The sequence below is a fragment of the Chiloscyllium plagiosum genome, unplaced genomic scaffold, assembly GCF_037043375.1.
Source record: "Chiloscyllium plagiosum isolate Xiang-an unplaced genomic scaffold, Cpla_swu_hap1 HiC_scaffold_15, whole genome shotgun sequence".
Lineage (NCBI taxonomy): Eukaryota > Metazoa > Chordata > Chondrichthyes > Orectolobiformes > Hemiscylliidae > Chiloscyllium > Chiloscyllium plagiosum.
This window is the reverse complement of record NW_028270153.1, coordinates 38,521,595-38,546,346: the sequence shown is the minus strand read 5'-3', so window position 1 is coordinate 38,546,346 and position 24,752 is coordinate 38,521,595. Positions and strand designations below refer to the sequence as shown.

At 37.5% G+C, this 24,752-nt stretch overlaps 1 protein-coding gene across 11 annotated transcripts in view; it reads right to left on the bottom strand.

The window, feature by feature from the left end:
* Positions 1 to 2,669: 2,669 nt before the first annotated feature.
* The window catches only part of LOC122560108 (extracellular sulfatase Sulf-2-like), a 305,717-nt gene continuing 283,634 nt past the window's right edge, over positions 2,670 to 24,752 (bottom strand). For all 11 annotated transcript variants that reach the window (XM_043710352.2, XM_043710348.2, XM_087994899.1 and 8 more), the window contains 6 exons: positions 18,548 to 18,720; positions 17,377 to 17,519; positions 15,924 to 16,047; positions 14,491 to 14,524; positions 10,431 to 10,484; positions 2,670 to 5,958 (listed from right to left, as the gene is read on the bottom strand). In XM_043710352.2, coding sequence (XP_043566287.1) covers positions 5,928 to 5,958; positions 10,431 to 10,484; positions 14,491 to 14,524; positions 15,924 to 16,047; positions 17,377 to 17,519; positions 18,548 to 18,720 — 559 coding nt within the window. In that variant the 3' untranslated portion in view covers positions 2,670 to 5,927. The remainder of the gene's footprint in view (positions 5,959 to 10,430; positions 10,485 to 14,490; positions 14,525 to 15,923; positions 16,048 to 17,376; positions 17,520 to 18,547; positions 18,721 to 24,752) is intronic.

The following is a 24,752-nucleotide window of genomic DNA, read 5'->3' as shown; positions in this document are numbered from 1 at the left end:
TGCTTTGATTTTTTCTGAGAAACAGGAACTCATTAAAAGTGCTGATAACCCAGACATAGCAACAAGTCACAGTGAAATCGAAGAATGCAGCAAAATCAAACTGTCAAATTAGATCTGATAATTTAATTCTAACAAGGAAGTTACCAGTATTTGCATCTCTCAGCATCCTGAAGGATGTTTACTGAGATGGAGGATTTCTTTTTCACTAACATGTTTCCCCTATGATATAAAAAGAGAGAATTCAGTGAAATTTTAGATTCGCTGAAATATCTCTCTCAACAAATGTACTACTGCTGCCATACAACAATGACTGGTCTTCCTTTAATCAGCTTCTAGATATCTCACTAGTTTCTGTAGCTTTCTAGTGGGGGATTAAAGTTAAATGGTGTTCTAAATATTGATAGATACCTTAAATAATATCAATATTAAATAATAATTAATAAAACTCAGATTCTCCCATTCGAAATAGGGTTATACATTCTCTCCATAAAGGCAATAATGCTGTGATTTAATTTAGAATTAAAAGGAAGACAATGTTCAATTCTTTAATAAAATATACATGATATATTGTCTACACATTTTTCTGAATTTAAAACTCAAGATGCCGTTTCCAAACACACAACACTGGATAGGTAGATTGTTAAGATGATACATCCACACGGTTACAGATCTCCAGCTTGTAATAACCTGGTTAAAAGTTGTTTAAAAGGGGAGGTGAGGGGACAGTAATATTTTCAGCTGGTTCTTTACCTTCAGGGGGAGTTAGCTCACCTCTTCAGATCCATGCATGCATCTGTAAGATCAGTCTTTCTCAAATTAAGTGAGAGGGATCATTCAAGAAGTATACCTGTTTCAAAATAGTCCCAAAAAGGAGTTAAGATTATAATGCACTTCACCTAAAATCTCTTCATAATTTTATGTTTGTAAACTTCCTAACTTTATCCTCATTAGCATTTTATTTGACTTCTATTTATAATTCTCACACAAGTTGACTATAAACACAGATACAATGAATTAATTTAAGTCTGCAGTTCTGATTTAAAATCTACTGTGAAACTGATTGGACTATACATTTGGTCTTCAGGATCAGGATAGTCACAGATAGAAATGCTGGAAAAATATTCTTAAAATGTGTTTGCATCAGTAATTCTAAATCTTCAAACCCATTCCTGACAACACAAGTGCTGACAAAAAGCTTCCTGCAAGTAGAGTTAGATTACATCTACACATCTTGGTCTATCATATTTTTAAAAAAAGTCAACAACATGCTCTTCACTGTTAAATAATTTTAGTTGATTTGCAATCTCTAGGTTCCAAAGTTCTTAGCAGCAATCTCTTTTTGCCTGTTAAATAACATGTTTGCAGAACATAGATTTTAAAAGCATCTTGATCAAAGTTTCATCTCCTTCCTCACTATTCTCTCCTTATCAACTCTTTCAGGTAGTATCACTATTCTCACTTCTACTCATTATCATTGCCTATCCTGTTCTGTATCTTTATTTCATTCTTTCCCAGGAAAGAAAAACCACTGCACCCTTTAGTTCTCTATAGTCTTGTTGTCCTTAAAATGATTTGTTATTTACCAAAATAAACATATAAAGCTAAGATGCGCATCAATTGATGTTGTTACTTTGCAGAGACTTATAGGCTCTAGCACTTTCTGATTTGGATGCAATCTATACTCTGACAACTACTACCCCCCCTAAGTTTATAAACAATTTGTACTTGAAATTAATTGACCTTTTATATAGTTGATGAGTCTTGTGATAATTACACATGGAATACCTGTGAAACCTAGCAGAAACTCTGCACCATAGGATAGAATAGATCAAATGATGCTTTGGATCATGATAACACACTATTTAAATGCCTTATTCACAGGAACAGATTTCAAAACTTTAGATTCCTTAATAAAGTTTATGGCACAAATCAAGTAAATAATTGAGTCGGCAATAATTTATTTTATGTTATTGGTCATTGTTTATTCTTTAAATCTAATACCTTAAAATGTATTTTGTGGAAAATAATGTTAGTTTCCACAAAAAGAAACTTGGCCAATGATGTCCATTCTGCGCACAAATTTTGGTGTAACATGTTTGCATTTGATTTCTTTTGCAGGGCTGAAATTATTAATGTTACTGAAACCATCATTTTACTGGTTGAAGTGTTTATCTCATTCAGGTAGCATACAGAACCACTACAATTAAGTACAGCAGAGAGGTGTTGAGTGGGCATTACACATGAAGGAGATAGGTAGACCAAGTCACTGAGACAAATGAAAACATTAATAATACTTGAGTTGAAAGTGGAAACTTTAACCAAATATTGCATCCTTGAGATTCAAGGGCTTATGCCCAAAGATGCTGTGCTAAGATGACTTGTCACTGGTTCTGAATGCCTGTCTGCCTGCTGCACATTCCCCCACTTTGTAACTGAGCATTGGGGTTTGTCTCTTGGGCTCAATATTTCAACCTTCAATCTTATAAGTGTTGCAGTCCTCTGCATCAGGCAAGAAGCAGCACATGGCAATTTTTTAAAAAAGCTTAAGAGTATGAAGAACCAAGAAATATTTTGGGGTTATTCACATCTCTCTAATCTACTTTGGGACAGTTCGCACTGTAAATGTACAGAAAATCAGTTTATAAAAAGAGTACATGACATTCAAGATACACAGAACACAGTAACTGTTTAATCCTCAGGAATTAATATTAAGGAGGAATAACAAGGAATACAGAACAAGGAAGCAGAAAAATAATCGTTTAAAAAATCTATTCAAATTGATCTAGAATTTGTCCTTAATCTTAATTGTGTTGATCACCACACAAATACAGAGTCTTAACAAACAGAAGGTACTGGAATACTGTGAACAGAAATACATTTTAAGACTTGAATTCTTAAAGGCTATAGACAAATATTTCTTGAACACAGTAAAATTTTAATAACATCATTAACAAAGGTTTCAGTTTTATAGCTGCTATCTGTAATAGGTCTTGATTTTATCAGTGCTAAAGTGACAGTCAATTTTAACCCTATGGCAGGAAAATTACAGTTACAAATCAAATGTTCAATTGTTGGTTGAAATATTTATAAGAATTAATACATCATTAATACATAAGCTTAGCCAGACAAATACTTGTAATGACATCAATCAATTTGCAACAACCTTCCTCAAAAATCATTTTGCATCCATTAAAAAAGTCAAGAGATAAATGTTTGTAATATATCATAGAGTAAATTCAGCAATCCCTGTTCAACGGGGACCAACATATATAGGCACTGTGGGTTGGAGGGCTACAATATTTTAGCTCCACACTTCACCCTTGCTCTTTCAAAGGTCATGTTATAGATCAGAGCAGGGATTATTCAATTTACTCTTAAACCATTAATTTATAATGTATCCCAGTAGAAACAATTCAAATTACTTATTTTTAAAAATCTCAAACAACTCTACCATTAGTGCTCTAACTAGATACATGATAAAAAGAAAGTAACTCTTTACAGTCTGGACTGATCAGCCATTTGGAATAACATTTCCTCATACAATACATATCTGAAAATGTTCTTCGGAAAGAATCAAGTATTTCACTTTGAAGTAAACAAGTTGTAAAGCAGATCATAAACAGTTTTGTTTGTATTCCCATTTAGAAAGAATCATAAAACAACTTTTATTCTAGTTTTCTAGAATAGATTTTACATTCTTCATCATTAGAGCATTTTATTTTTGGCAGACAGACCATCATATTTAGCTTGACCAAATTTCATATCGACCTGATATTTACCTCAGATTAAGTTGCAAATCTCAAACATAAGTTGTTTTACTCAAAAGTAAAATACTGCAGAGATGGAATTCTGAAATAAAAGCAGAATATACAGAAAATACTCAGCCAGCCTGGCAGAGTCTGTGGAGAAATCAACAGAGTTAATTTTTCATGTCTGACTTTTCATCAGAACTGGTAACGGTTGGAAATATAAAAGATTTTGAGCAAGGAAAAGGAGAGATGCTGGAGAAGATAATAAATGGAAGGGTGTGTTGATTTCAACAGACTGAATTGCTAAATTGCTCGGTTGAAAAATGAATAGGTGACATTGTGTTTAGCTTCACTGGAACACTACAAGGAAGCCAAGAATAGGTTGGTCAGATTGGAAGCAAGATGGCGAATTTAAACAACAGGAGGCCAAGGTCCAGGCCAAGCTTATGGACTAAATGCATATGTCCCCATAAAGTGGTCACCCTCTCTATGCTTGGATTTCCAAATGGGTAAGTGCCCACACTATGAAAATTAATACAGTATTCTTGACTGAAAGTGCAAATAAAACTCTTTAATTTGGGAAGAGAACTTGAGGCCTAAGACATTAAGGAGGTTAGTGGTAAAAAAAACAATTGTTGCATCTCCTGTGCTTGTGTGAATAAGTGCTGCTGGAAGGAGAGTGGTGCTTGGCTCTGACTGAGGATTAAACTTGGACATCACAAAAGAAATTGCTCCTTTGGATTGTTGAAAGAGGAGGAGGAAAGGGGTTTCCTTGCGGCAGCAGGACTGAAGTGGCAGAAGAGGCAGAGAATGATCCAGTAAAAATGGCAGCTGCTTGGCTGGATGGTGGGAATAATGGCAGCCGTATTGAGATTCTTGGGAGGGAAGAGACTATTGAAAAACAAAATCGTTTAAAACAGAAATGGACATGGTGGAGGATTCTACCAATGCTGGTGGAGGAGAAATGGAGAAGGGCAACAAATCTTTAATTGAGGAAAAAGAAAACATATCAGAAATGTCAGTATAGAAGATTGTATCATTGCAACAGATGCAAATTATTTTATTACACAATTAAGGATTTATTTTTAAACTCATCTTGTTATTCTGAAATTTAGCCAATTTTAAAGATGTGGTTTCAGATGCTATTTCAGTAAGTTGAAAATCAGTTTCAATCGGTCGAATTCATGAATTTGAACAAATCAGTATGAAACAAGATTTTAAAATGCATCAATAGTTCGTCAATCAAATGGTGCAGTTTTAAAGATGAGGTTTTTTTTCTGATATTATTGTATGTAGCTAGGCATTCCAGTTTGCATTGACTTAGCTTCTAAATCACTAATAAACTTCATTGATGGGTGTAAAAGTTGTAAGTATTTACAAGATAGAATTCTAAGTAATATACAGAAGCTGGTCTTTCTAAATGTGCATCTCAAAGCTGTTTAGAAATAATGACGGCAGAGGCTGAACAAATATGCAAGTCCTCAAACGAAGCAGATTTCTCAAATTGGGACTGACAGTTGATAAAACTATTATTAACAATTTGAATATTCACTTCCTTTTCACTTCAAACAAATCTTTATTCTAGAAGGTCTTCACCAAACAATTCATCCCTTCCATTTTCATGCTCATACATTTATTTCCCTTGTATTGATTTTGACCACTGTCCCAGTCTTACAAAATTTCCTTCACCTCACTTTATTTTCCAAAATCATTGGCAGTGGTTGATTCTTGCACGATTCTTTATCGACAAACTTATAGCCATATTGATAATGGAAATGTCTTGTAATCAAGGTGCTTCACCAAAAAAAAAAATTGCACCTTGCTCCTTTGCTCCTGCAGAATCAGCCAGTTCCTGTAAGTCAAGTGAGCTGCATTCCAAAATGATGGCTTTGAACAAAATGAGGCATTACTTTGAGTTATAGCAGATAGTCTAGCAACCAGTGGAAGAAGCATTCCACCTTCATTTACATAAGTGATCCTCGATAGTTTACTTATCTATTCAAATTCCCCAACAGTGCAAACATTCTACCTACATCAGCCCCCTTAGTTTATTCAGTCTTCAAGGCTAAAATTGAAATTCAGTTGATAAAGGTATAGGCTTTCACCCTGTCTGTATAAAGTTTCAAGTTGTTGCCAGTTGATGCTGCTGAAGGAATCAGCTTTTTTTTTCCCAAGAGTCTATCCTTCCCAGCCTTCCCAAAGTTGTCCTCTGAAATTAAACACAAGAACAGGCTCAAAAAAAATGTACAGCTGGGTTTTAACACATGTTAATGTACAAAAGAATTGCCAAGTTGGTGCTGACAACATCTCGAGACAGAATATATCACAAAGTCCAGTAAAGTAAAGGGTTGTTGTAATGGATGAAGGAAAGATGGTTTACGTTAGGACACAATGGCCATGAAACTCCAATTGGGGAGGGGAACCCTATTTCCAACCCCGATCAGAGAAAAAGCACTTATTTATAGTTTGATGACTTCTACACTGGAAATTCCTGGAGAAGAGCCTTCTGTTAAGAAACAATGGAATCCTTTCTGGGAATCATCATAGCCAGCAGCGGAGAACATTAGCATGGAAACTTTGTCCCATTTTACAGCAGTCTGAGAGCAGTATTCCATGTCTAAATGTCCGGCAATACAGCTACTGTGAAAGGGTAGGATGGCAAAGAAAAGGTGGGTGTGGAGTAAAGTGCCAAATACATGAGAGGTGGGTTAGGGGTTATATACGTGAATGAGTGCTTAGGGTAGATCAAGAGATTAGGTCAGAGTGAGAAGGCTATTGGATTTGGAGGAGGGTGGTCTGATCAAGATATTGAATCAGCGTGGGGGGGGGGGCAGAGAGGGGGAAGATGCGGTGGCAGTTTTGTGTGTCAGATCAGAGTACATGGGTGTCATGTTGGATTTGTCAGATCTTTGGGCAGGTGGTATGTGTGCATCCATGTCTGGGTCAGGATTCAATTTAATAATCACCCAGGAATTACAGTAGATTTTTAACCCTCCAATATTTCTCGTGTAAGTACCAACTGAACCAAAGCGGACATAAAATATACAAACAACTTGGCATTAGTTGAGGCTAATAGCAATGTCATACGGAATAATTGTGTTATTGACTTCCATTAGTTGGCGAAGTATGGATAGAACATAAACATGTGGATTGGTTTGGCAGTTTCTTCCCATTCTAAAGAAAAATATATTGCTTACTTTTAAAATGCACTGCACTTTATTTTTGTCTATTCTAATTCATGAAGACAGCACATTGTACAAATCATTTACATTGAACATAGAACAGTGCAGCACAGGCCACTCAGCCCACATGTCTGTGCTGACAATGATGTCATTCTAAACTAATTCCATCTGCCAGCCAATGGTCCATATCCTTCTAATCCCTATCTGTTCATGTACCTGTCTGAATTCCTCTTAAACTCTGTTAATGTATCTACTTCTAGCACCTCCACTGCAGCATGTTCCAGGCACCTACCACCCTCGGTGTAAAAAAACTTTCCTTGCATATCTCCCTTGAAACTTTTCCCCTCTCACATTAAACTTATGATCCCTAGTATTTGACATTGCTAGTGTTAAGCTATAGGTTTCATGCTTACCTTACCCTGAGGAACATAATGCACAATTCTACTTAAAAGATTGACAATTACAAACAAGCATCAAAAGAACAAAGACAAGAATCCTAAACATGCCCCTCAATTGCTCCTATAATTTCGGTTAGCCCATTTTTTACATTCTAACATTTCACAATAGGAGTAGAGGTCCATCTTATGGCCAAGAAAAAAATACATATGAATATCCATAGGTACAGGGCATATGATCTATCAAGCCTGTTCCACTAAATAATAGAATTGTTCTTGACCTTTGGATCCAATTCTACTCTCCTGTCTGCTCTCTATATACCCTGATTCTCAGAGACCAAAAATGTATCTATTCCAATCATAAATGTGTTCAAAGATGAAGCATCGACAACCCTCATGGATATCACATAATAGCGGTAACCAAAGCAGCACTGATAATAGGATGATAAGTTAGCCACTATTTTCAGATTACCACAGACCTGCTTCTGCCATGTTGCAGGCTTCAGAATTTATCCCAATATGGGAGAACTCAGAATGAGAAAAACAGTGCAAGTAAATTAATCAAAGCTTAACTGTTTTTCAGCAGCCTCTAGTGATCCCTAAGAACCATGGATTAGGCTGCTGCAAACCCTGACAAACTGAGTATGTATACTCTTCAGTTTTTGTCTAATTTGATATCAGGCTCTTTCTACAGAGTATAATTGGTACTGCCCAGGGGCTTCTCATCTGTTCTAAGCAGGTATCTCAGGTATTTGGGGGCCATTGGAAATTTCTTTGCCAGAGATAATGTCATGCATTTCCCAAAAAATTAGCTTAATCACCCCCTCCAAGCTAAATTAGTTACATCCTAAAAATAAAAAAAATGCAAGACAACCAAAACAATGGAGGTGTATCAAGTGTAAATATGAAAGATGGTTAGTAAACGTTGCTACACCAACAGCACTTCAAATAAAAAAAAAACAAACTCACAAACTTTATAAATGCATGCAGTATTTTAGCAGGCTAATCCAGAAGAAGAGAAATAAAGAATGTTTTGAGTTCTGCTTCACTGAGAAATCAGTACTGGTGAAAAGAAAGGTAAAAGATAATTGTTAGGTTTATGGAATCAGAGTGAAACAGTTACTACACATTCTACAGTACAATGTAAATCAGTGTAGTTTTGCTTTGAAAACAATGTTTAATCTGATAAAAATTCTTGCATGCCGCTTTACACTTCCAGTTAGATTTCAATGCCAGCTAAGTTTAAAAAAAAAATTCTAGTCCGAGGGACTAAAAGGTTTTGGTGGCCCTCCATATATAGAACATAAAACAGTACAGAACAGGAACAGGCTCTTTGACCTACCATGTCAGGTCAACCAACATGCCATCCTAAATTAATCCCATCTGCCCGCATATGGCCCATATTGCTCGATCTTCTGTCTGTTCATGTATCTGTCAATATGCTCCCTTAAAACATTGCTACCATATCTGCTTCTACCACCTTCTCTGGCAGTGCATTCCAAGCACCCTACTCTGTGCAAAAAACCTTGCCTCGCATCTTAATCCCACGTCCCCTAACATTTGTCATTTCCACCTTTGGAAAAAAAAGTCTGATTATGCACTCCATCCATGCCAGTCATAATTTTATACCCTTCGATCAGGTTACCCCTCACTTTACATTTTATGCAAAATGCAATTGACTGTCTTGCAATGTCAGCCATCAAAACAAATGTATAGTGAAATGGATAAAGAGAAAGCATTTATAGACATAAACATTTATAACCAAAAAACAAATTGTATCACAGTATATCAGTGGGAACTGACCTAACAACTGGATGCAGTTTTTCTGTATAGTGGTAAGTTTACCAGGCTGGGCCTCATATGCCTGTGCAATAATCATAATTACTACAGTGTAAAACTTTCTCTGATATTCCATGGGTAACGTTTAACGATGGATGATATTATTTGGAAATGAAAAAAACAGATTTAATCAAATCTACCTAATCACACCTCATTGAATTACTCCTGGCTGAAACGGACTTCCATTGTTAACATACCTCTCAACATCTATTTGTGCCGTTAACTCTGATTAAACAGTTTCCAGCTGACTTTCCATCTTCCATCTGTAACCAGTTTGACTAGACCATCCACCTTTGTTTCCACATCCCAATATTTTAATAACTAATAAATGAATTTGCCCACAGACTGACAACAAAAAAGAAACATTTTGTGGGCTGTGTGTCATTTATTTCTGAGACAAATTTTGAATTCATGGATTTTAAAAAGTACAGATTTAATAGCTGGATGCAGTTTTTCCTATATTATGGAAATTACAGGATAAAGTTGGAAGCTGACTTACACTTCCCCAAAATACTAGCACACATTTCCTCAATAATGACAGATTCTACTTCCTTCTAATACAGCTCGATCCTATTGTCCTAAACTTCATAGTTTTTCTGATCTTCTGTTCTGATAATTCAGACTCTACAAGCTGACTTTGAAATTCCCTGACTTGTCACTGTGCTTGTCCTCATTTCTCATCATTCCTCCCAAAATGTTTCCCCCCTGCAGTAGAAAGCTGGACCCCATTGCATCTATATCTTCGCTGAAGTTCAGGTGTGCCTGGTGGACATTTCCTCACTCCGAATAGGGCGAGTGGCTTAACATTGTTTTGAATGGCTCTAATCACTTCCATTCTACTTCCTGCTAGCTTTTTTTTTAAATTGGTAGCTGTTTATGGTCTATTATAATTGATCATCAGTAGGTTTTCTATCTAGTCAGTTATAAATATGTCACTGCTTGACAAAAGTAGGAATTGAACAAATCAAATGCAACTGTGATGCTTTCAATTTCAGCACTTCTAAGTTTGACAGATGCTAAGGACTATATTTAAATAGATAAATCAATTCATGTGTAAGTAACTGTTTCTTTGAATGGTCTGTACGAGAACATATTTTATATTTCAGTAAATCTCAAAGTTTTATTAATTTGATTAAAAGAGAGAGAAGGTGTTGCATTAGTCCATGCTGATATCAGGCTTTGCATGCAAAAGAAAAAATAGCAAGCAATTGTTGAAGCAGCAGGGCTGTAGACAAATCTGTTGGAATATTATTCACACAACTCACAAGGACTTGGTGTTTGGTCTCTTCGTTTTGGGCCATTTCCGGCGCTGATATTGCCTAGTATTTAAGCAGCAAAGACAAAGCAAAGCTTAGCATCTCAAAGCATAAACTGAAAAAGGTGAACCGTCAAAGTTGTTGTGATAATATAGCCTTCTTGGTGATACCCCAGACTTGAGATATTAACTTCCATTCAAGATCTTGATGCAAATTCAACTCTCAGATAAATAACGAATAGAGTAAAAGCACTTTAAAAATAGAATACTTTCCATACTTACCAATATTTGGCTTTACCTAATGTCTTATCATATCATGTAACCTCAGTTTGATAATTCCATGTTTTATGCATAAAGGACGCTTGCAAATCTGAGATGGAGGCATGTTGGAAAACAAGTTCTGTGGGGCAGAGGTGCTTCTTTCAAGAAATAAAATAACCCCAAACTTACACTTGTTGGTACAGACGCATTGTTAGTCAATAAGATAAATTAGTTAGTACATTTTCAAAATAGATACAGCAAAGCATACACATTGTAAATTTTTAAAATTATCTAAGCAAAATATGAATAAAGTACTCATATCATTTGTATTGCATCATCTAAAAATTTGTTTTAAGAGACCTGTATAATGTTGATTACAATGGAAGGCCAACAGTTAATTAGTTTGGACGTCATTCCATAATAAATCAACTTTGCATGCAATGTCCAATTTTGGGAATGAACTTGATTCTGTTCTGCAACAGATATCCTTACAAATTTAAAACTATGACCCTCAATATTTTCTTTTACATTTAACAAAAGTTAGGGGCTGGAGCAAGTCTGAAGTGTTTAATGTGCTTTTGTTTGCTTCTTATTCGGAAGATTTATATTTTGCTTACAGTTATCTGTTCCAGTATTAGTTTGCAAAGAATATGTTCAAAATTAACACGTGTAAAGTAGAATTTTTTTCCTAAAATTTAATCCTTTCAATTTTGAATTAAAAGAAACTGATCCACTTCATGGATCTTTAATCTGCACAGCAGATTAAAATAATTAGAACAAATATTGGCAAAAAAAACCTGAAAGGGTGAGATAAATTGAGAAGCAGGGTTAAAGAATAGAATGAACTGTCCCTGATTTTTAGGGCATTTGTTTCAGATAGAGAGGTAGGAGGAGATAATGTCTCAGAGAATATTATTTCTATCCCTGTGTTCTTCTTTTCTTGAAGATTGGAGGCACCTGTCACGTATATACAGATCTCTTTCTAATGTTGTGCAATAAGAATGTAATTATAGGTGGAGAGTATATGTTTAAAGGGGACAGATTAAATTAGGTATCGAGATAGAGTCAACAAAAAGGGATATGGTGTTCAAAGATTGGCAAACCGAGACTGAGGGTCAGCTTCCCACACCAATGTGCAAACGCCATAAGAGACTCGGGAGGAAGAGTAATGCAGATAACTCAGATCTTACTAGAACCAGGTGAACAGGCCTGGCGAGATGGGTCGCTGTTCTGGGGCAGCTTTGTGCCTGAACTAAGAATATGTAGTTTATGACTCCTTTGCTCCTTAGACAATCCTTGGGACTGAGGATGACCTCCTACTCAGCAGTTGTTAGTCAAGGTGGATAAGCAATTTGATCTGTAGGCTGCCAAAGATGGGACAGGTGAGTGGGATGCTTGGATTTTCATATGCTTTTTCCACTGCTTCTATTTGGCCTCCCATGGATTTGTTGGAGATGCTAAATTTGGTTAGCACCTTCATAGACGCTTCTTCATTAGTTTGAGTTGTCCTAGGCAGAGATTATCTCGCGTTGGTGAGGAGATTGCTTATTTTCTGGGAGTCTTTGAAATTATCAAAATGTTTCCTTTACCTTCCTAATAACTGCTTGTCGCGATGAAGCCCTGAGTATAGAACATGTTTTAGGAAGTTTGTGCCAGACATGGAAACAACATGGTTCACCCAATGTAGCTAACTAGTATCTCAATGCTGAGGATATTGGCTTGAGAGAGGATATTGATATTGGAGTGCTTAGCCAGTTATTAAATTTGAAGGAGTTGGAGAGACATCACTGATGATACTTCTCCAAGGATTTGAGGCATTTGCTGAGCACATCCATGTCTTTGATGCACACAGACGGACAGATAACACTGCGGTCCTGTAGACCATGAATGTGATGCCAGTTTAAGATTTTTATCACCAAAGACACTCTTTTTCAGACAGCTAAAGGCTACACTGGCAGTGCAGAATTACAGATGGAATTCTCATTGAAGGGCTCCAGAGATATGAGAAATTATCCACTATATCCAATGGCCCACTGTCATTTCTGAGTGTGAAGGAGCTGTGTTGGGAGATGGGAGAAGGCTGGTAGATGATCTTTGTCTTCTGAATGACTTCTGAATTTCTACAATAATCTTCCTTGAATACATTGCTGATGGTGTGGAGCATGGCCTCTTCAGTGTATACGATTTACATAACAGTGAAATTACAGATAACTAGGCGTGTGTACAATACGTAAATGACCAGTGGGTCAGATGGCATCATGCTTAATGCAACTAACTCATATCAGCTAGATTAGAAAGCATGATTAGAGATATTTGTGGACAAAAACTTGCCAAATCCATATGATATTCTTCTTTTATTTTAATGGAGGTACTAGGCCAGGTTTAAAATAGTGAACAGAAAAATAGTGCATTAAATGTTTCCCAGCTGAATTCAATAAACATTTTTCACCTTGTGGTAATGAAAATCTCAAGATTAACTGACAGGAAATTATTTTGAAGGGTGAAAAATGCGTTATCAGTTTCCAATTATCATGGTCAACATTTTAATCTCCAACACTAGCAGAAATTATTACAAATGACACAAAGTGGAGGGAACATTAAATTTTATTGACCTGCCAGTGCAGGGAGCAGTGGAGTTCAAAAAACCTGGAAATCCAGGGAGATCTGGATTATTTTGCACATTGTTGGATTTTTACCCAAGGCTTTATAAACACTGGATCAGAGGCCAATGACATGACACTGTGGACTTTTCAGAAGGGAATCAGAGGCGTGGGAGCAGAGCAAAGTGGAGACTGGGCTGCTTGATGGAAAGTGGAGGCTTTGGTAGATTAGAGGCTTACGTAGTTAAGGAGAATGGAGGTTAATTGGGAAGATTAGTGACCTGGGGACACAAGAGATTGACCACATTCCCCAGGCCTTCAAAAGGTCGTTAGGTGGATTCAGTAACCTCGAGTCAATGGCCTGGGAGAAGTGGAATCTGAGACCTCAGTGGGGATGTTTGAGGCAGATTGACGGGATTTGAAATGGTGTCTAATTTTGTGGGTTGATGAGATGGATATGCTGGGCCCAACAGATAAGTTGAAAGGTACCTAGCTTCTGATGCCACAGTCCCTTACTTGAATTTAACTGATAGATGTTCTCCAGACTAGGGAAACATGGCTATCAAGAATTACATTTTAAATAGCAAACTGAAATAAGACATAGATTAGATTAGATTAGATTAGATTAGATTACTTACAGTGTGGAAACAGGCCCTTCGGCCCAACAAGTCCACACCGACCCGCCGAAGCGCAACCCACCCATACCCCTACATTTACCCCTTATTACCTAACACTAAGGGCAATTTAGTATGGCCAATTCACCTGACCCTGCAAATCTTTGGATGGTGGGAGGAAACCGGAGCACCCGGAGGAAACCCACGCAGACACGGGGAGAACGTGCAAACTCCACACAGTCAGTCGCCTGAGTCGGGAACTGAACCCGGGTCTCTGGCGCTGTGAGGCAGCAGTGCTAACCACTGTGCCACCGTGCCGCCCACTACATAGATCTCACTGCAACATTAAAAGTGCAAACCACATCGTAGGAGTAGGCTGGTTGCCCATTTTCCATTTTGAATTCAATTCAAATTAAAAGTAGAACTGGAGTAGGGATTCAGATTTTAATACTCTTGTCGCCCGATGGAGTGGTGGCTTAAAGTCTCCTCAAATACTATAATATTGATTGGAAACAGGTAGAAATGTTCCATAGTAAAACAAAAAATCAAAGCTCCATTAGGTGAGAGGAAATAAGATTTATTTTTTTAAAATTACCTGTATTGATTAAACTTTTCTTCATCTTTTCCTCCTAGACAGGGAAGAAACAAGTTTTGTAGAACAATTAGGAGATCAGTAGGCAGATTTAAATTAAAGTTAAGTAGTTACATTTTTGGTCATGTAGGATGGGTGCAAACAATCATGTTTGACAACAGTAGCACAGAGAGATTGAGGGTATGGCCTGCTCACTCCCTCAGAAAGGCCAGTTGCCATCAGGACTGGAACAAGCCCACCCTGTAACACATTGGCATAAACTGGCCGAGAATTTGACCTTTACCCCTCAGTATGAGAATGCCCCACCCTCAGGTACTGCTGTCCAATCAAATGGCGTTCACTAGTAGGTACTGCCAGGGTTGTAAGGGGCACACTGGAAAATCACTACTGCCTCAGAAAAGTAAATTCCAAGGTTTTAGGGAACGAAGAGATTGTACAATGCAGGGAAATGGCTTGGGGGGGCTTGGGGATTACACAGAACATGAAGTGCAGTGAGTGGGGTTGGGTGATATCTTGGGGTGAGGTCAGGGGGTTGAAAATTGCTGATGCATGCAGGGTATCCCTGAATGAGAAACCCCACTTTCTTACTGCTCTTTTCCAACTAGGCTGTAAAATAAAAAATTGACCTGCCCACTCCCATTTGACTGCCCATGTCAGCTACATTATGGAGTGTGTAGGATCGTATCCAGGTCAATAAGCCTGGTAGAATGCTTTTGTTTCCTTTATTTCCTTATTTAAATATGCAAAAAGGGCTGCCAATTCCAACACATCTAGTGTACTGTGGAGGCTAGTTCAGGAACAGATATGAAGGCATCAGACTTCATATGAAGCCAGCTGGCATAGGCTAATTACCTTCCATCCACCAAAAACATGCCCAACTAACGAGAGAGAAATCCAGCTCAAAGTAGATCATGCACATGTGCAAGAAACCAATGTTAGAAAAAACACGAATATGAGCTTGGAGTACAGATTCTTCATATACTTTCAAATTCTAGGTCCAAAGTCTTTTAGCTAGTTCATTGACATTTTACTGAGATTTATAACAAACTCTTTAGCCCTTTGACTAATTTAATCCCTGTGAAAGTTAATATTGATGGTGTATGGAAAATGAACTCCAACAGTAGTTAATTATTCTGACAGTGTCAGCCATAAATTTTAATATGGGCATTAACTTCTGAGTCACTTGTACACGTGATGCAAAAGTTAATGGCTCCCTAATGGAAATACCAAAGGTAATTTGAAATGCACCTTCAGAACAATAGTTTAACTGAATTACTAACAGCTTTTTACTTTTCCATAGTGAGATCTACAAAATACAAACTTAAAGAACATGAATAATCTTTACATGGATTTTGTTTTGCATATTGGTTACAAGATATAGCAGCAACAGTGCATGTGTTATATTCAGTCACAGGAATACTGGTAGGTATCTGTACCTGTGTTCATATTTCTGGTCCGTGGATTACACTGTTTAAAGCCGCGGCAGGTTCGTAATTCCATAAGTTGCACATGTAACTGGTTCAAAACATCTCGATCTAACGTATTCACTGCATTCACCAGCTATGAATGGAAAACAAACTTTGATTAAAAGAGAATGCTAATCATTTATGCATTAAAACAATTTAACTTGGATAACATTAACAAGAATAACACATTACGATTCCACTAACCATTACAGGACATGTACAATGCACACTGATAACTGTTTGCTTCTCTGCTTTCAAAAATTACTATTGTATTAGCTACAGTTCAGTGCCAGTGTAATTTCTCAAGATGCAGTTTGGGAGAGTTCACAGACGTGGCCTCATATTACTGAGTAAATAAAGTGTATCAGATCCCGTAACCAATTTGATTAGTTTGGTGGGAATCTATAGATAGCATCAGCTTTAATCAAAATTTGCTCTCGCAGTGTTACTCGGATTTTATTAAAAAATCTCGTGGGACCTGGGTGTTGCTGGCTGGCCAGTATTTATTGCAAACCCTGATATAATCTTGAACATCTATACCAGGTTACACTTCAGTTTTCTCTTTTCTGTTGAGAATAGCTCCAGCCTGGGATTTTTCTTAACAGGTTAAAATCACTAATTTTAACAACTGTGGTAAACGTAGTTTGCCTTTAGCCAGTAGATCCAAATCCTTTTCATAATTAGGAAATCAGAACTGTTCATTGTACAAGAAGTGTGGTTTAATCAAGGTTGTCAAACCAACTGTCCAAAGCAGACAATCAGTACCTTTAAGGACATGAGCTGATTTTCATAATTGTGCAGGAATAAGTGTTGAGGCAAGGGCCCTCTTGTGGCACAGTGGTACACTTGGACCAGGAGGCTGGATTCAAGTTCTACCTGTTCCAGAAGTGTATAATAACTTCTCTGAACAGGTCAATTGGAAAAATACATTAATTTAAAAAAAAAGGTAGAGGGGCATGATGCCACAAGTAATTTGCATTCAACCAGACTGCCATTAGTTGTGAACGGATGGAACAGCGTAATACATTAGATTCAACCTTTGTGTTATCCAGAATAGCCTGCAGAAGGCATTTGAAAATTTGCGACAGAACATCTCAAACATCACTGTGTGCTGTTGGAGGGTTTTGCTAAAAGCAGAGCACTATTAATCTTGTGTCACTTAATGGAATATCATCTTTTTCATTCAATTTTATTTCATTTCCAAGCAATTCACTGCTTGGCAACTCAGTTTCCATATCTGACTGAGCATATAACAATTACAAGTATGTAATGGAACTCATAAGTATAATCAATTTGCACAGATTTTGTTGTAACTTCTATCTTATGTAAAAATTCTAAAATTAAGCACAACGCTGGGAGGTAACTGGTATTATTTTCATTCAATGTATTGCAAAAATCCAGTGAGTTGATGATTCTTGCTTACCTGGTAAGGATCTGTGTTGAGGTCAAAGTATTCCAAGAAACCAGTGGCAAACTCACAGAACAGGAAGTTGTGGGTCTCATTGTAGGTCCTCAAACACCAGTAAGTGTTGTTATTCGCACTGGTACAAGCACAGAATGGCCCCACTAAAACAGGAGATGATTTTAATTAAAAAATAATATGTCAATGTCCAGGTGTGATGTTTGCACCCACCTTCATCGCTTTGTTGCTTCTGGTGTCTCTATGATCTCTGGATTTCAGATCACCCTGGTCAAGATCAGATTGTAGCTGCTATGAACCACTATTTTCTCATTTTCAAAAACCAAGACATTTTATTCAGCTCTTGCTAAAATCTTTGCACTTGTCATCTCATTCAAACAGAATTAAGCAGTGAGTAACCTCACCCTTCTTCAGCAAGAGCAGAATTTCAAATGCCTGTGATTTCTAATAATGAAATTGTATACTTCCAGTTCCACAATGCTATCAATCTGGCTCTACTACCATTGATGCACTTATCCACATCATTCTTAGCTTTACACTGGATATCAGGAATTCTTTTGTTGCTGGTCCCCAAGTTGTATCCCAGAGAAATTTGATTAAAACTCAATTTCCTGTATTCCACATGCCCTGATCATACTTGTCTATCAATCTCCTCTTTATTCATTTCCACTGACTCCATCTTCTTACGATCGTCACTTCACATTCACCACATATATAACCCTTCAGTACTTCATTCAATCCTACCTTCTTAATCTCCTTTAATATTATATCTTTTCTTTTAAATCTTCCAAAGTTTAGCATTCTGTAAATGAATCCATACTCTATTCCATATTCAATGGTAGAGGCATCATTTACCTTAGTATGATTATCTGACCTCATCTCTAAACCTCCTGCACCTTGCTTGTTCAGCTCCCACCTTTAGGCATTTTTATAAAGCTCACTATTTTTATTACACTATTGGTCCATTCTCCTAATGTTTTCGCTATTCTTTAGCGTCACTCTCATGCAAAACCCCTTTGAATATTTTCTCTGTTAAAAACTTCAATTAAAAAAATCAATTATTTTTCTTCTCTTATGGGATTCTCACTGCAGGTGTTCCACACAATTCTAGTTCTTGTAGGCCTGGTTATATCCAGACCAGTTTAGAATACAGTAGACTGCCCTGGGATCTTACATGTCCAGTATGGGGGTGTCTGCCAGTGCTGGTTGTCATGTGTGAAACAAGTGAGACCAGGCATACTGCATGTATCATTATTTCGCAATCTCTTCAGCATTTTTCGCAGTTTCTTCCTTTTTCTCTCATCCTTAAACATCCAAGCATTTTCATTTTTATCCTGGTTTCCTTTCCTACAGTTAGGAACAGAAAAGGGAACAACAGCTCAGCATACCTTCTGTCAAAGTGATGAGTGTATCTTTTTAAGCACCCATCAAATTCTTCCTTCAGAATTAATTTTGTTTGGTCTTTTACTTATTGAATTCAATAATCATTAAGTTAATATTTCTGGATATTCATTAGGTCTAAGAACTTAAAATAAGAGGCAGTTAACATAAAAAGGAAGCTCAAAAAGTCTTCTATTATTTTGTGAATAGTAAGCAGATGTTAGGAAGTGAGGTGGGGGATATTAGAAATTAACAGGGTCATACATATTTCAAGGAACAGGAAAAGGCCTGAATACCTAATTCATACTCTGCATTGATGCTTACAAAAAAAAATCCCACCAAAATATCAGTAGGAGTGGATGTTATGGGGATAAGTTGAAGGAGAGAAATTAGAAAGACATGGTGGGTGGTTGCTTTTCCAGATTAGACAATGGTAGACACTGGTTCAAATGATTGGTGTTATTTTCAAAACTTTCTGCCAAATCTAAAGGTGTGAAGAATATCAAGGATGATGCGATGATACCAATTGCCAGCAACAGGACAAATTCTAATAAAATGGGCAGACAAGGGAAGGTGGTGACATAGTGATAATTTCCCTGGCTGAGCAATCCAGAAAACCAGGATTCTGCGGCCATGGTTTCAAACCCCACCGTGGCAGATGGTGAACTTTGACTTCAATAAAAATCTGTAATTAAGAAGTTAGCCTAATGGCAACCATATCGATTGCCATAAAAACCCATTTGGTTCATTTTAGGAGGAGGAAATCTGCCAATGTTAACTGATCTAGCTTCCAGAAGCATAGCAATGTAACTGACTCTTAACTGCCCTCTAGGTAATTAGAGATGGGCAGTAAATGCTAGCCTCCCAATGACACCAGAACCCAAGAATGAATTTTTATTTAAGAATGGCAGTTGGTATTTAATGCAGAGTGATGAGAGTTGATACATTTTGCTATAAAGAGCAATACATATTAATGACACAGTCATTATTAAAAAATTGATGATCTAAGAAATGTATAAGTGAAAAGTAAAGTCACCATAGTCCTACTATACCATAGGGTCTGGAGACAGTAAGGACTCCTCCACTATCAGAGTTGAGGCCAAACATAAACTGGAGGAACAACACATGGTATTTTGCCTGGAAGCTTACAGCTCAATGGCCTCAATATTGACTTCACCAGCTACAAAATCCCACTACCCCCAGCCATATCCCCTGTCCAGCCACCCTCCTCCTCGCTTCCCTGACCTGACTGAATCTGTAAAAGTACATATTACTATCACAGTTCTAAGATCTCTGCAATGACAGATGAACCGAGACAGGGTGTTTGTGGTTATGCTATCTGCATTGATCTTTGAAGGTAGCTGAAATTACGAGTGTGTAGTTAGCAAAGCATATGGGATCTGGAACTTCATAAATAGAGGGACAAAAGCAAAGAATTTATTCTCAATCTTTATAAAGCCCTTCTTAGTGCACAACTAAAATATTGCATCTAGTCCTGGACTTCACCTTTTAAAGGGTCACATAGTTCTTGACAGCATTGCCTGAATGGTTCTCTAGTTGAAAGAATTTGAGGAAAGCTGGGTTGATCTCCTTGGAGTGATGAAGGTTGATTGGGCAGAGGCATAAAAGATTCTGACAGGTTTAGATAAGATAATCAAAGAAAATGAGTTTGATTCACTAATAGTACAATCATACGACCAAGAGTTGCAAAGGGGATGAGAAAAAGAACTTTTAGGTGCAATGAGTGATTACAACTTGGAACTCCTGGACTATAAAGGGTGACGGAAGTGGAGATAATGAAATGATTGCAAAAGGGAAATTGGTTGAAAATAAACTTCTAGGGCTACAGAGATACAGCGGGGGAATGGGATTTATTGCATTGCTCTGGAGTCAATGGAGCAGATGGCCTCCTTCAATGCTGTCATGACAATGTGATAATACAGAATTATTTGCGGGTCAGTTAGCCCAGTCAACTGGACAGCTGGTTTGCAATGTAAAATGATGCCTACAGTATGGGCTCAATTTCCACACCAGCTGAAGGAGTCTCCTTCTCTACCTCCACACCCCATGCACGAGGCATGACGACCCTTGGTTAAACCACCAACAGTCATCCCTCTCTAATGATAGTGCAGCTGTGTGGTATGAGGCAATTGATATGGAGCTGGAAAAGCACAGGTCAGACAGCATTCCAGGAGCAGGGAAATCAATGTTTCAGACCGAAACTCTTCATCAGGTCTGGGTAGAGGGAGGGGAGCAGAGATGTAAATAGAAGGTGGTGGGTGGGAAAGGTAGGTGGGATGGTGACAGGTGGATGCAGGTAGAGGGATATTGTGCTTGGTCAGTGAGAAGGGTGGAGCGGATAGGTGAGTAGAAAGGTAGATATGTTCGGTCAGGACAGGGAAGCGAGGAGGGGGTGGCGGCTGGACATGGGATGGGGCTGGGGGTAGAGGGATTTTGAAGTTGGTGAAGTCAATAGTGAGGCCATTGAGGCTGTAAGCTCCCAGGCGAAATATCAGGTGTTGTTCCTCCAGTTTATTTTTGGCCTCACTCTGACAGTGGACAAGTCCTTACTGCCTTGAGGCCCTATGGAATAGTAGGACTACGGTGATGTTACTTTTCACTTATACATTACTTAGGCCGTCAATTGTTTAATAAATTGTCGGAAACAAACAATGCTGTTATCATGCTAGATAGCACTACAACAGATGTAAAAGTGCCTGAATATGATTGACTATATTGTTTAATTTCTACCTTTTCCATAAACTTTTCTGAAAGCATTCCAATGTGATAAGCGGTTATTTTTCTGCATTATCTACAAACTGATAATTTCGCACACAACTTGTTGAAAATCTAAAAATACAAGCTAAATGTTTGGATTAGTTTAGTTCACTGTCATCAAGCAAATGTTTATGACTAATTTGTGACTCTATTCCTGGAAAACAGCTGGCAGAGTCAGCAGAGGTTTGGCAGGCTTGTGAAACTATTTTTTAATAGCATAATTGTATCATTTTTGAAAGAAATCACAATAATCATCATAATAGCATAATTGTATAATTATACATGTTTTTGCATTTAACTTTGTTGAATGGACTGTTTTACGGGATATTTCAGACATATTGAGACAGATCTTCAACTTGCCCGAGCTTAAATCTACATTTACAGAATGTTCAATTTTAAAATCTTCTCCCTTCTCCTTTGTGAAGATCAGTTCACCTTAAATGTAAGTGATTTCTCCAATCAGCAGTCATTCCTTAATCAGTTTTAGGCTTGGGAGGCATATGTAAATCACACCATTGTCAGATGGAGATTAGTCTCTTTATTTACTATCACAAATTTCATTCTCCATGATTGTGTTACTTTAAACATTCTTCATCTGAACAAAATATTGTACAAGCAGTTCTAGATCAATATTTCATAAACACATCTAAATGAAATGTTCTATTAAGTGTTAACATCCACTTTCCCTTTACAGTCAGCATACGAGAAAATGAAGTGAGGAATCAGATCCAAGGAGGTTTGGAACATTTCCACAAAATAAAGGTTGGCATTGCAAAGACCGCTGTAATTATATCGTAACACCAATTACCTTTTGTAAATGAGTTTAGTTAAAGGGTAAGTTGTCTAAAGTGAGAACAGCTTCCACCAAGCAGAGGAGATTGAAAATGTGGATGATGACTGGTTGGCCCTCCATTTCAGAAAAAGAAACAGTGAGCTCTCAGACTGTCCTGGCAGAAGGTGGAAGAGGTGAGAGATTAGATGTTCATGGTGAAGGAAAGAAAGTTAGCGTCAGGAAATTGGAAATGATAAAGTGAAAGGGAGTATATGTAGCTGGGAAGATAACTGGGGGAGGGGAGAAAAAATATCAAGACAAGACATAATCAGTTCAGTCAGGCTGGAGAGGCTGAAATAATGGGGCTATGGCTACCATAATAGCCCCGTTTGTGAAACTGGAGAAGGAGATGAAAACTGCTGTTTGGTGATGGGCAAAATACAACATTAGAGATGGTGGATGAGAGGTCTCCAGAGGAGATGAAGTTAGTGTCAGATCTGGAGAGGATGGGTTGATGATTTGGGGTAGTGTCAGGACCAGGCAGAAATGTTGGGGAGTTGCTGCTCTCACCCTGAAATTTGTCAACTACCAGCACCACACTTGTCACCAAATTCGGTAATAATGATACCCAAATGAACAGACAGCAGCAAATTCAGCAGAAGACAGATTAAAGTGAATAAAAGGAGCCAGGAAATTGAGATGTTTGATAGCATTACTGTAGAAAAAAATATATGAGATTGTAAGAGGATAAAAGATGGTGTCAAGGTGGAGGGAAAATACTTAAGGTGAATAAAAGAAAGTATAATGACTGCTCTCTCAGCAGATTAATTGGAAAACCAAAGGTAACAGATTGAAAAACTTAACAGCTCAGTTGACTTGACAGCTGCTTCATGATGCAGTGACACCAACAGTGTTGGTTCAATTCCTGCACTGACTGAGGACCATGAAGGACTCTACTTCCCCTCCCCTCACTTAAGGTGACCCTCAGGTCAAATCTCCACTACTGATCTCTCTCTAACAAAAACAACTCTATAGTCTGCTAGAACTATGGCAGTTTTAATTTTGACTTGCCATAGAAAGTTGAGTAACTAATAGTGCAAGTACCCCTTTGAAAATGTTATTCTTTTTATGATTACCAATAGCCTTCCTTGTTCAGTAAATGATCAATTAAATATTTAGAGGATCACTCCTTCAGAAGATCGATTGTCAAACATGTGAAAAAAAGATTGCCATGAAAAGTCTAAGTCTTAATCCCAGGGCAATAGCTTTGAGTTCCATATGAGGTAATGGTTTATTTTTGTCTTATGCATTTTTTAAAAATGATTTTGTTTCACAGTTAAGATTGTACAATTTTGGTTTCCAAGATTGCCTATTACCCTCATAACTGGATGTAGATGAAAAAATGTGTTTGTTTTTGTGATAGCAAAAACCTGAATGCTTACAAAAAGGTGTTGCAGTTTCTCTTCGATTCATCAATTTTAAAATGCAGGAGACAGTATTAAAAAATTGAAAATAAAACAGCATAATTCAGTAACAGAAAGCAAAAATTGCTGAAGAAACTCAGCAAGTCCAGCAGCACCTGTGGAGAGAAAGCACAGTTGACATTTTGAGTCGTGACCCTTCTTCAGAACTGGGAGCCACAGTTACAGGGCTATCTGACTTCAAACAGCCTAACGAGGCTGTTTGCATATTAGTGCATCTCTTAGCAGTAAAGCACAAATAAATGCAGCCAACATTTTTTGAGCTGAAGGAAAAGTCTAACTTTCCTGTCCCGGCACAAGATTCTCAGCTCCATCAGAATCTTGGTTAGTAACTGGACAACACAAAGTTACAGTATTTATTTCTGCTCTATGTCTTTCATGTTGGAAACACTGTTGGAAAGATGAAGTCAGGAAAACAAATTTCTATCCTCCCAATTTCTAAACTGTTTTGAATAACTGAAATGGTTGATAAAATAAAATTGTTGGATTGTTCAACAATAGGAAGAAGTGTCTTTAAAACTAAATTGTAAAGCAAAGTTTTTCAGCTAGATATAAAGAAACTAATTATTTACCCTTTACAAAGTCTAAAATGTCTGTTAGATGGCCCAAGGATTTGAAAATTCTATTTCAAAGTGCAGGGTATTTTCCAAAGTCTCTCAGAGCTTATTTGCATTCTGGTTCATGATGATGACGATACATGGCACTCTCCATCTAACAGTCATGATTTGGAGGTGCCGGTGTTGCACTGTGGTATACAAAGTTAAAAATCACACCACCAGGTTATAGTCCAACAGGTTTAATTAGAAGCACATTAGCTTTTGGAGCGTCGCTCCTTCGTCAGGTGGTAATGGACCCACCACCCACCACCTGATGAAGGAGCAGCGCTCTGAAAGCTCATGCTTCCAATTAAACCTGTTGGACTATAACCTGGTGTTGAGAGATTTTTAACTCCATCTAACAGAACAGCA